At 33.5% G+C, this 13,076-nt stretch overlaps 1 protein-coding gene across 1 annotated transcript in view; it reads left to right on the top strand.

Moving 5' to 3' along the window:
• The window catches only part of EFCAB3 (EF-hand calcium binding domain 3), a 483,726-nt gene that overhangs the window by 349,664 nt on the left and 120,986 nt on the right, over positions 1-13,076 (top strand). The window contains exons 77-83 of the mRNA XM_079134930.1: positions 5,171-5,275; positions 5,890-5,943; positions 6,692-6,796; positions 9,466-9,519; positions 10,180-10,284; positions 11,765-11,818; positions 12,377-12,484. Coding sequence (XP_078991056.1) covers positions 5,171-5,275; positions 5,890-5,943; positions 6,692-6,796; positions 9,466-9,519; positions 10,180-10,284; positions 11,765-11,818; positions 12,377-12,484 — 585 coding nt within the window. The remainder of the gene's footprint in view (positions 1-5,170; positions 5,276-5,889; positions 5,944-6,691; positions 6,797-9,465; positions 9,520-10,179; positions 10,285-11,764; positions 11,819-12,376; positions 12,485-13,076) is intronic.

Here is a 13,076-nt window from a genome sequence, read left to right as displayed (position 1 = left end):
CATTTGTGTAATCATACATGTACATAGGGTAATGAACTTGTTTATCACTTTAGTTTTTGGGTGGAAACCTTGGAGTTTTCTTTCTTTTTTCTTTTTTTTTTTTTTTTTTTTTGATAGCAGGATTGAACCCAGGGTTGCTTAACCACTGAGACACATCCACAGCCCTTTTTTTTATATTTTATTAGAGGCAGAGTCTTGCTGAGTTGCTTAGACTTGATAAATTGCTGAGGCTGCGTTTGAACTTCAGTCCTCCTGCTTTAGCATCCCAAGTCGCTGGGATTACAGGCATGTGCCACTGCGCTGGGCTAGTGTTCTATATGTAATGTGATGACATCAGCAAATACAATATGACTGCTTCTTTTCTATTTTGGTTAATTTTAATTCTTTGTCTTGCCTAATACCTCTGGTGAGGACTTCCAGTGCTACATTGAACAGAAGTGACAAGAGTGGGCATACTTGTCTTGTTCTTTGAACTTACAGGAAAATGTACAACTTGCATTGAGTGATCTTAGCTGTGGATTTGATTTATTGTGTTGATTTATTGTGTCACATTCCTTCTAAAATTACTGAGTGTTTTCATCATGAAAGGATGTTGAGTTTTGTCAAGTGCTTTCTCTATAACTATTGAGACAATAATGTGGTTTTTGTCATTCATTTTGTTTATATGATCTGTAACATCAATTTACATACGTTGAAACACCCTTGTAGCCCAAGAATTAACCCCACTTGATCATGATAAGTGATACTTTTAATGTACTATTGAATTCAATTTGCTAATATTCAATTGAAGATTTTTGCATCCATGGACATTGGAGATTATTTTGTCCTTTTTTTTTTTTTTTTTTTTTTTTTTGTCCTCAGGGTAATGCTGTCCTCATAACTGATTTGCAAGTATTCCCTTCTCTTCCGTTTTTTGGAAGAATTTGAGAAAGATTGATACTAATTCTTTTTTTAATGTTTGCTAAAATTTAGCACAAACCATAAGGTTCTGGGCTTTTCTTTGATAAGAATTTTTTTATTACTGGTTCAAACTTCTCACTCATTATTGATGTGTTCAGAAATTCCATATCTTCATGACTCAGTCTTGGTGGGTTCTATGTTTCTAGGAATTTATTAATTTCTTCTAGGTTATACAATTTATGGGAATGTCATTGTTCGTAATAGTCTCTCATGAGCCTGGTATTTCTGAGGTATCACTTGTAAAGCCTCCTTTTTCATTTCTCATTTTGTGTATTTCTACTTTATCTCTTTTCTTAATTTTGTTTACCTTTGAAAAAACCAACTTTTAATTTTGTGAATCTTTTATAGATTTTAGACTATTTCACTTATTTCTGCCCTGATCTTTATTTCCTTTCTTCTGCTAATTTGGGGTTAGTTTATTCTTTTTCAAGTTCTCTAAGGTTTGATGTCAGGTTTTTTGAGATGTCTCCTTTTTGATGTAGGTGCAGATTGCCATAAATTTCCCTTGAAACTGCTTTCGTTGCATCCCAGGTTTGGTATGTTGTACATCCTTTTTGTTTTTCTCAAGACATTTTTTAATTTGCCTTTTAATTTCTTCATTAGTTCATTGATTGTTAAGGATCATGTTGTTTGATTTCCATCTATTTGTGAATTTTCCAAGATTACCCTTATTATTGATTCTTATTTTACACCATTATACTTAGAAAAGATACTTAATATGATTTTAATCTTTCTGAATTTGTTAAAATTTGTTTTGTGACCTAACATATTATCTATCCTGGATAATGTTCCCTGTACACTTGAGGAGAATTTATATTCTTTTGCTGTTGGATAGCATGTTCTGTATATGTCTGTTGGTCCATTTTTTCTAAATGTGGTTCAGTTCTAGGGTTTTCCTGTTGATTTTCTGTCTGGATGAGTTCCCACTATTGAAAGTGGAATATTGAAGAGTCCTACTATAATTGTATTGCAGTCTACCTCTGCCTATAAGAACTCTCATAAGCCAGAATGTAAAGACAACCCAAATGTCCATCAACTGATTAACAGATAAATAATATGTGGTATATCTATATGTATTGCTTTTCTAGGGCTGCCATAACAAAATAACATAACAAGGTAGCTTAAACAATAGAAATTTATTTTCTCACAATTCAAGGTCCTAGAAATCCAAAATTGTGGTGTCAGCACATTTAGTTTCTTCTGTGACCTTTTTTCTTGGCTTGCAGATGGCCAGTTTTTTCTCACTGTGCCCTCACATGGTTTTTCCTCTGTCCGGGTTATTGGTCTCTTAATCTCCTCTTCTAAAAATACAAATCATGTTCAATTAGGACCCCTCCATATGACCTCGTTTTATCTTAATTACCTCTTTACATTATGAGGTACTTAGGGTTAGGACATCAACATATAAATTGTGGGGGAGGGCACTATTTAGCCCATAATCTCATTAAAAGGCAGTAATATTCAGTCATAAAAACAGAATAAAGTGGGGCTGTGATTGTGGCTCCTTGGTAGAGCACTTGACTAGCATGTGTGAGGCACTGGGTTAGATCCTCAGCACCACATAAAATAAATAAATAAATAAATAAATAAATAAAGGTATTATGTCCATCTACAACTAAAAAAAAAATTTTTTTTAAAGAATGAAGTATTGATGCACGCCACAACATAGATGAACCTCTAAGCCATTATAGTAAGTGAAATTAGCCAGACACAAAAACTCATATATTATATCATTCCATTTATATGAAGAGATAATCCATAGAGTCTGAAAATAGGTAAATCCAAGTCATGGTTCTCACAGGCTGGGAGGCAAAGACAATGGAGAATGAGTGTGGGTTTTCCTTTGGGAAGATAAAAGTATTTGAAACTAGATAGAGGTGATGCACAAAGTTCTAAGTACAGTGAGTGCTGCTGAATGACATACTTTAAAATGGTTAATTATGGGTTATGTGAATTCAACCTTTATTTAAAAAAAAGTCAACCAGATACTACTAGCATATAAAGATGGGAAGATGCAGTAAGAACAGTCCTGCCTGAATGGGGAAAATATTTATTGATGATATTTGAAATGCCACCATGTGGTAACAGAAGGCAGACCTGCTTTTAACTGTTTTTTCTTTCTAATTCTCTACAAAAAATATATCCCCTCATGGCCTGCACCCACAATGGACCATTCTCACATGCATCATTGAAAATTATACATAATACCTAATTTCATTTACATAGCATTTGACAAAAGGCAAATGCTTTTGTCAAATCTAGACCATAGGAATTAAGCGTATTAACTTGAATGATAAATTTATAAAGAAAAGCAAGAGATGTTCATCCAAAAAGTCAGGACAGTGTTGCAAGAACATAAGAAAGTGTTTTCATTGCTGTATTTCTTCACCTGCATTGTGTTACAGGAGTTTTGTTACAAGTACTTGTGTGTAATTGTTCAAAGTCAGACTGTGTATTTCTCCAAAGAGGAAATACAAATGGCCAAGAAATATATGAAAAAGTGTTTAACATCATTGCAATTGGGGAAACACAAATCAAAACTGAACTAAGATTTCATCTCACTCCAGTTAGAATGGCAATCATCAAGAATACAAGTAATGTGGTGGTATATGCCTATAATCCCAGGGACTAGGGAGGCTGAGGCAGGAGGACTGCAAGTTCAAGGACAGCTTCAGCAAGTTATTGAGTCCCTAAGCAACTTAGCAAGATCCTGTCTCAAAATAAGAAAATGAAAATGACTGGGATGTAGCTAAGTGGTGAAGTGTCCCTAGATTCAATCCCCAGCACTCTTCCCCCCAGAAAGAATACAGTAATAATAAATGCTGATAAGAATCAGGGGAAACTGTTGGTGGGATTATAAATCAGTACGATCACTATGGAAACTAGTATGGAGTTTCCTCAAAAGACTGGGAATGGAAACACCATATGACCCAGCTGTAGCACTCCTCAGTATTTATCCAAAGGAACTAAAGTCGGCATACTCTCATGATATACTCGTACCCATGTTTATAGTAGCACAATTCACAATAGCCACATTATGGAACCAGCCTAGGTGTCTGTGGACAGATGAATGCATAAAGAAAATGTGGTACATATACACAATGAAGTTTTATTTGGTCATAAAGAAGAATGAAATTATGTCATTTGCAAGAAAATAGAAATGGAGAACACCATGTTGAATGAGTGAGCTAGATTCGGAAGGTCAAGGGTTGTCTGTTTTCTCTCATATTGGAAGCTCGAAAGTAAAAAGGGAGGAGAGCAATTTCATGAAAATTGAAGGGAGACCAGTAGAGGATGCGGATGGGGGAGGAGGAAGAGGAGAGGAAAAGGGGAGATACTGAGCAATCAAAGTGACTAAACTATTTTATGTGCTTGTATGAATATATCACAATGATTTATTTTGTATAATTAGAATATATCCAAAAAAAGTCAGTTTGTGGATTATCTGGATTAAGTCTTACTTTCATTTCTTAGTAATAAATCCTACATCCTCCAAAATATTTGACAATGTGGTAATAAAGCACTGCAGATCTTCACCTCTGAAAAAGTGAAAATCTTTACAAGGGATAAGTAGACCACTGCCCATCAGCCAAATACACACCTTTGCCTGTTTTTATTAATGAAGTTGTATTAGAACATAGTCACGTTCTTCATAATGTCTTAATAATGACTGCTTTTGTAATAATGACAGCAGAGTTTAGTAACTATAACAGAAATCATAGAGCTTGCAGAGCCTAAAATTTATACTATCTGATCTTTCAAGGAGAAAGTTAATCTTTCCTTCTCTAGATCACCACAATAATTATTGAAGTAAAGATTAGGATAATGGTTAAATAATTCAACAATTATGGGGAAAACAGAGACCACTATCAGGTCAACCTTTTACAACATTCTAAGTTTTTAGACATTTGCCTAAATTTACTGAGGACTGTAAATTTACTGTGTAAATTCACCAATTTACTGAGGATTGTGCTTTATAAAAATACTTATAAAAATATAATAAAAATTGCTTCTTTCCCCAGGGTCAAGGAAACAACTTCTAATTCTCTTCTTGTTGCTTATTCCACTGGGTGGGTCTTATTGTGCCTTTATCTTTTATCTAGCAGTTGGGTTGGTGATATAAAAACATGTACAGTCTTGTTTCATTTTTTTGAATACTTAAATATCTCTTAATATTATCAACTATACTTGAAATTTTTATGTTTTGAAGGAGAAAAAGTTAATGTCAAAGATGTGAAAAATATTCTGGATGGCATTGGGATAGAACTGACACCTAAAGAATGCTTGGAACTGGTAAAAGATCTTCAAGTTGATGGTGAGCATTTCAAAGATTATTAGAGTGATAAAGTTCAGTTTGTGTATTATGACAACTTTTTAAAAACTATACCCATTAGATAGCCTACTTTAAAAAAAGATGACTAAGAAATTTTAGCATGACTTTATTCTTTCTTTGGAAAGTAAAATTTGGTTCTTTAAGAATCAGCATATCTATTTTCTTGAATTCTGTCACTGCATATAAAATGTTCTATTATTATGTTTGGGTCCATACTTAGAACTAAAAGTTAAATGGACAGATGTAAGAGGGAAAGTGAAGGTGGAAGGATTAGGAAAACAGGAGAAAGAAGGAAAAGTCAATGACGAAAGTGAAAGAAATATGTGTTCATGTTCTTTTATGTGTTCATGTTCTTTTATGGTGTTTGCCACAAGTTATTTAATAATTAAATATTTATTTCCATTCAGTCAGACACAGTACTCTGAGATTTTCCTCTCTTTCATGGTTTTAAACTCTTAGAAGGGCAAAAATCAAAGATATTTCTAAGGCAAATCATTTAAAAGTATCTTTATGAAATGATACCTTTGTACTGTCTTTCTAAATCTCTGTATCACTTTATCTGTGATGGGAATTTTGCCCTTTTTTATTTTTTACAGATGATGGAAATATATATAAAAGTAGATTGCTAGACGGTGTTGAATCTTTCAAAGGTAAAAAGCACAGGAAGAAGAAAAATTCTCCAGCCTCTTATTGTATTATTCCTCTATTGTGGATCTTAATGTTTTTCATATTCATCCTATACTCACTCTGTTGTCTTCAGATATAGCTGTATTTTCCAAATAATTTTTCATTTTGCTGCTAAGATTGACTTTTACAAAATTTACTTGAAAAGTACATTTAAATCTACCTCTCTATAGAAGATGGGAAGTAAAGAATTGGAAAGCCCAGTGCAGTGGCACATGACTGTACTCCTAGCACCTTGGGAGGCTGAAGCAGGAGGATCGCAATTTCAAAGCCAGCCTCAGCAACCTAGTGAGGCCCTAAGCAATTTAGCAAGACCCTGTCTCTAAATAAAATATGAAAGAGGACGGGATGTGACTCAGTGGTTAAGCACCTCCTAGGTTCAATTCCCAGTACAAAAAAAAAAAAAAAGAATTGGCAGTTGTCTAGGACATTTCAATAATTTAAAGACCTAAACAGTTTTTAGAATCTATCTACCAGAAAGTTTTCAATTTGTGTCCTCCATTGTGAGTCCCTGGAGATTGAACTCTTACTTGAGGATTTTCCTAAAGATTAAGCAGGAGGTTACAATCCTAATTCCATGTTTTTCACTTTCGTGTACTTGAACATTTTGGTTCATTATGTTTTTGCTTAAAGCCACAGTACATGGGGATTAACTGGAGTTTTCTTGTTCGAGGAGGTCATTTAATTTCCTTTGTGTTCCATTTCTTTCCTTAGGTGGGGGAGTTGATATCAATAATCTGGAAAACGTTTTGGAAAACATGAAAATCATGCTCCCAGATAAGAAACTTAAAGATTTATCACAAAACCTACCCGTTGGTGGTGAGCATAATAGATATTATTAGATGGCCCTTTTAGGAAAATTTAAATTTACAGGCTTATCATAAGACTCCTTGGATCTAGATCTGTTTTGAGGCTAATATGACTTTTTAAATCTTAGGGAAGAGCCCCGTCCCAACTCAAGAACTCATTTTGAATTAGTGTATTCATTAATTTCAGAATACATGGTATCTGTGCTAGAGTGGAGCACATACCTCTATGCTTGAGAGACGCTGAAAGACGACAGAAGAGGTTGCTAATTTCAGATTAATTACACCTTTCAATATCTTTCAAAAGGCATGTCACCAAATTACACATTCCTTTACTTTTGATATACAAACTTCCTGATCCCTTCTTCCTATATTTTGGTACTAGCTCACATTATTTCTTCCTGACCTCATCTTTCTCTATAAGGGATTTTTAAACACAATATTTTACCTTCTCCTTAGATTTTGTTCTCTTAGGCTTATTTCCAAGAAGTGTACCCACCATATTCATCAACCATATTGGTCTCTGGGTTTTCCCATCATCTTCCAATACAGACACTGTTTTCTGAGTTATTTCACTGTCCAGTTGCTCTCTCCATCATTCCTGCTCCAAAATACTCTCAGCATTTGATCCACCCATTCATTCAAATCTCCACTTCTATTGCTGTGCCTTGCTAAAGAACAATATAAAGGTATAGGTTTGTGCCTCTCCAATTTAATTTCCTCTTGGATAAGAGAAGAACCTAATCATGTTAACTCCATTTGTCTCATTCTCTATGTAATGTTCTTATATCTTTAATTCTCTTATTAAATTTGACAAATATCAGTAATAGTAATGTTTTTTAAAGTCAACATTCTTTTAGATTTACCCAACTGATTACCTATTCTTTGTTTTTCATTCTTTTTTGCACTTCTAACCTTTCCTTTGGGATCAGTTTTCTTCTGCTTAATTTCCTTGATTAAGTATCTGCTAGTGACAAACACCCCTTTTTTGGGTATAAAAATATCTTTTTTTTTTTTAATTCTTTGTCCTTAGATATTTTCTCTGGGTCTAGAATTCTTCAGCACATTTAAAATATCATTTTGCAGAGCACAGTGGCACATGCCTGTAGTCCCAGCAACCTGGGAGGCTGAGCCAGGAGGATCACAAGTTTAAGACCAGCCTCAGCATCTTAGTGAGGCCCTAAGCAACTTAAAGAGACCCCGTCTCAAAATTTAAAAAATAAGAAGGGGGCTGGGGATATAGCTCAGTTGGTAGAGTGCTTGCCTTGCAAGCACAAGGCCCTGGGTTCAATCCCCAGCACCGCAAAAAAAGAAAAAACAAAAAACAAAAAACAAAAACAAAAAATAAGAAGGGCTGGGGATATGACTCAGTGGTAAAGTACCCTGGGCTAAATCCCTCAGCACCAAAAAATAAAATAAACGGAATAAAATAAAATTTCATTCCACCATCTTATGCTTTCTAATGATGAGATGTGATGGGAAGCCAGCTATAAATCTTACTATTGGTCCTTGGAAGGTAATTCTTTTTGTCTTTGTTGCCTTTGGGACATTTTTCTTTGGTTCTGAAGTTTCACTGTGATGTGGAAGATAGGAATGAATTTATTTTCATTTATCCTCCTTAGGATTCATTGAGATTTTTGAATCCGGCAATTGGAATCTTTTATCACATGTAGAAAATTCTCAGCCATTATCTCTTTCAAAGTTGCCTTTATACTGTAGGGTTCTATTTTTTCTGGAACTCTAATTAAATATATATTAAAACTTCTCTCTCTATCCTCCAGGGCCCTTACCTTCTCCTAACTATTTTGTACATATTTTTTTCCTGTGTTTCATGAAAATTTTACGTAATATATTGTTCTGTATGTAGTAAGAGTTATCAAAGTACAGATCTGCTAACTAATTATATGGAGTGTGTATAATAGAAACTATCCCAAAGAAAGAATGGGATTGTGTAATAATAAATAACATAACTTTTTTGTCAGAAAATACCAATAATGTGCCTAGTTTCTAGTTTTCTTTCTTACTCTAAAATATACTATATCAGCAATTCTGGGAAAATATACTAATTTGAGAGCTATTTCTGCCATTGTGATATGTCCCAGTCCATCAGTTAAAGTGTTTAGTAAGAGACTGAAGATGCACCTTAGTGGTAGAACACTTGCTAGCATGTGTGAGGCCCTAGGTTTGATTCCATTACCGGGGGAAAGTATTTAATAATTCTGTGTGCAAGGGCTGATGCTAGTTGTTGGTTTAGGATGACTGAATTGGATACAAAATAAGTAGATATATTCTTTTTATTTAAAATCATTTATAATCTTTGAATATGTAGTGAGCATATTTATTGGGGAAAGTACAATAGATTAAGCTAATTGGGGGATGATGGTATGGAACCACATTCAATGGGGAAATAGCTTTATGCTCCAAACTGAAAATTTTTTATCCCGTTCCTGGGATCTGGTAGTAGACAATGAAAAGATAATAAGCCTGAGGAAGGAGTTGAGATCTTAAAAGATAGAATAATGAAATTAATAGTCAATATATTTATAGAGTAAATCTCCCTATTTTGTGTTCATCTATGGTAGATTATAATTCAAAACAAATTTTAAGGAAAAAAATGTGTTTTAACAGTCTTTCTGAACCAGTACACAAGTGTATCTATCTGAATTGTGGTTTACATTTTAGTTTCTGGAAAGATTGATCTGCATAAACTGATAAAAGAAGTAAAGAAATTCACAGGTGAGCAAGACATTTTGTAAAAAAATGCTTACTTAAATGTAAGTAAGTGGCTCATATTCAAATACATATTTAAAACTGAATTTTCTTATCCTTTCATTGACAACTTCAACTATATTAGAGATTAATGTTTGGATCTCATGTCATAAAGATTACAGTGTATGTTTTATGTTTTAGCAAAATGTAGTGCTGTATTCCTACAACAAGTTCTATATATACTCTGAAACCTCATTTTTATTTTATGATTCCTTTTGCTATGATGACACAGGACACACACCTGTTCATATTTACTTAGGATCTACTGTGGCCCAATAAATGTTAAGATAAAACTTTGATAGGAATGTAAATAATGTGGTCATTGATGATAACCTAGTTCATAATTCAAGCAGAGCAAAGAGTCACACGGATTTTACCTAATGGTAATATGACTTAGATTACGAAATAGTATATACATACTTAGATCACTGGGCCTTCTATATATCCCCTTACTATGAAATGGGTTAACATCTCTGAGGTCATTAGACTATTATAAATAAATATTTAGATTTAAATAACTTCCTTTTCTTGTGCTTTTCATCTGAAAATTGTAGATATTATTGTACACTTTTTATCACTCGCAATCAGTAGACAATTCTCACTTTTGTCATTCCCATGTTTTAAAAGGAGGAGAAATTGAAGCCAAAGACACAAAAAAAGTACTGGGAAACATGGGGATAAATCTCACAAATAGGGAATTTGCAGAGCTGCTAAAAATGTTGCCAATTAATGGTAGGTATTTTATGTATGACTATGGAATGTATCTCTGTGCTAATGTTGACATCACTGTGAGACTGTTATAAAAATTGACCCATTCTTTCCTATAAAAATCTAGAAAACAAAGATATTAAGCTTTAGTTGGAAGAAAAGTATGCCTTTGACATTTTTTCCATTTTTTATTTTCTGCCTGTGACATTCAAAGTCATTGTTTTAAAAGGTTATATCTTAGCCAGGTACAGTGGCACATGCCTGTAATTCCGTCTACTCAGAGATTGAGGTGGGAGGATGACAAGTTCAAGACCAGTCTTGGCAACACAGTGACTGTATCTTTCAACCTGAGTCATCCCATTAAGAATACAATTTCCCTGATATAAATAAAACATGAAGTAAGAAAAGAAGAAAAAGAAGGATGAATAAACAAGTAGTAAACAGATAGAAAAATGAGCAGAGTGAGGAAAGAAGTTTATTTGTTTCAGTATAGATGAGTGAATAGACTATCCATATTAAGAATTTTCTCCTGGGGTGGGACTTCAAATTGGTCAACCACTATGGAAAGCAGTATGGAGATTCCTTAGAACACTTGGAATGGAACCACCATTTGACCCTGTGATCCCACTTCTCAGTTTATATCCAAAGAACTTAAAATCAGCATATTGCAGTGACACAGCCAAATCAATATTTATAGCAGCACAATTCACAATAGCCAAGCTATGGAGCCAACCTAGGTGCCTTTCCACAGATGAATGGATAAAGAAAATGTGGTGTATATATACACAATGGAATATCACTCGGCCATAAAGAAAAATGAAATTATAGCATTTGCCGGTAAATGAATGGAAATAGAGAATATCATGCTAAGTGAAATAAGCCAGTCCCAAAAAACCAAAGTTCAAATGTTCTCTATGATATCTGGATGCTAATCCACAACAAGGGAGAGGGTAAGGAGGGAAGGATAGGAATTCATTGGATAGACAAAGGGGAGTGAAGAGAAGGGAGTGGGAATGGGAATAGGAAAGATAGTAGAATGATTTGGACATAATGTTCTATGTTCATATTTGAGTACACAACTAGTATAACTCCACACTATATACACCCACAAGAATGGGGTCGTAATTGGAATGGGTCATACTCCATGTCTGTGCAGTATGTCAAAATACACTCTACTGTCATGTGTATCTAAAAACAACTAATAAAAAAGTAAAAAAAAAAAAATTTTAAAGCATTTTCTCCTGAGTTGGGGGTATAGCTTAGTGATATAGATAGCTCTTGCCTGCAATGAAACCCTGGGTACAATCTCCAATACCACCAAGTTAAAAATAAGTTTTCTCCTTGTCCTGTATTTGGATTTGTTTACAAAGAGATGTACAGGCATGAGAACTGTAGAAGTTACAGTGGTACATTTTTTGTCTGCATTTAAAAATTATGCTTTCTACTCTTTTTTTAAATACATCTATGTTATTTTTCTTTGACTTTTATGTGCCTTCTTTTACAGATGATGGAAAAGTATATAAAAATGAATTGCTCGATATAATAAAATGTTTTCCTGGTAAGTGAGAATTCCAATAAGAAAGCAAATAAAACTAAGATCTGTAGACTTTACCTTAACTTTTTAAAAACCTTTTAATCATACAATAACTAGATCATTTGTTTTAATCCCATTAGCCTGTGGAGCTTTCAGATGCAACTCTAACTGATATGATAATTATAGCTCTATGGCAATGAAAAAATTTCAAATTCTTTTTGCTGTCCAGAGCTCTAGTTATTGCCTAATATAATTCACCAGGTTCTCCTAAAAGATGTATATATAATTTATAATATATAAAAGTATACATAATTAATATATGAGTAAATTTTATATTTTATATGATATATAATTAACTTTCTTCTAAATACATCTTTCCTGCAAACTATAGAATGCATTCCCTGAAGCAAAATGGGCAGAATGTATTATATTTCTGACTTCCACAATAAGTCTCTCCATAGCCCTACAGAGTGATTTGTTGTGCAGAGAATTTGTCTTAAATGATTGTAATTGGTACATGAATGTACCTAGTATTTTTCTTAGCTCTCAGAGGCTGTTTTTGTCACTTCCTTCTTTCCTAAGGTGGGACATGTCATGCCTCTAAAATGAATACCTTCCTGGAAGACATGGGTTATGAACTGGAAGATGAGGAAATTGAGGACTTGAGGAACCACCTTTCCACTAACGATGGTGAGCATGTCATTGCTGCCTTGAGGGAAACTCTAAGTTCCTCTAACAAAATTTATAAATGTATCAATATAGAAAAATCCATTATCTCAGATTACAGTGTTTAAATCATAGATTAGTAATTTGTTAAGCAATGAGTCCCACAAGGCTTAATTCTGATGTGCTAAGAAAATTGACAGACCTAAGAAGAAGATAGAGAAATAAAATAACATTTCAAAAGGGAAACAAAGTCAGAGAATAAATTTTAAAATCAGTCAGAAAAATTAAAATAGTTTAAATAGCATAAAGTTCAGAAAAGAAAACATGCCTAACAATCTTGCCATTTTTTCAATTGACAGATATAAGTATATGTGTAGAACTTGTATGATTTTTTAAAATCTTACATAATTTTTAAAAATCATTCAAGAATGGTTCAATCAAGCTACTTAATAAATTCATTACCTCACATAGTTATTTTTCTGGTGGCCACATACAATGTTTGCTCTCTACATTTTTCAAGAATACAAGAAATCATCATTAAGTATATTCACCTTGCTATGCAATTGATTTCTCTAAAATTACTCCTTCTATCTAACTATAATTATGTATCCTTTAA

Source organism: Sciurus vulgaris (genome assembly GCF_902686455.1).
Source record: "Sciurus vulgaris genome assembly, chromosome: 3".
Lineage (NCBI taxonomy): Eukaryota > Metazoa > Chordata > Mammalia > Rodentia > Sciuridae > Sciurus > Sciurus vulgaris.
The sequence above is the reverse complement of the archived record's forward strand: the minus strand, read 5'-3'. Positions and strand labels throughout refer to the sequence as shown.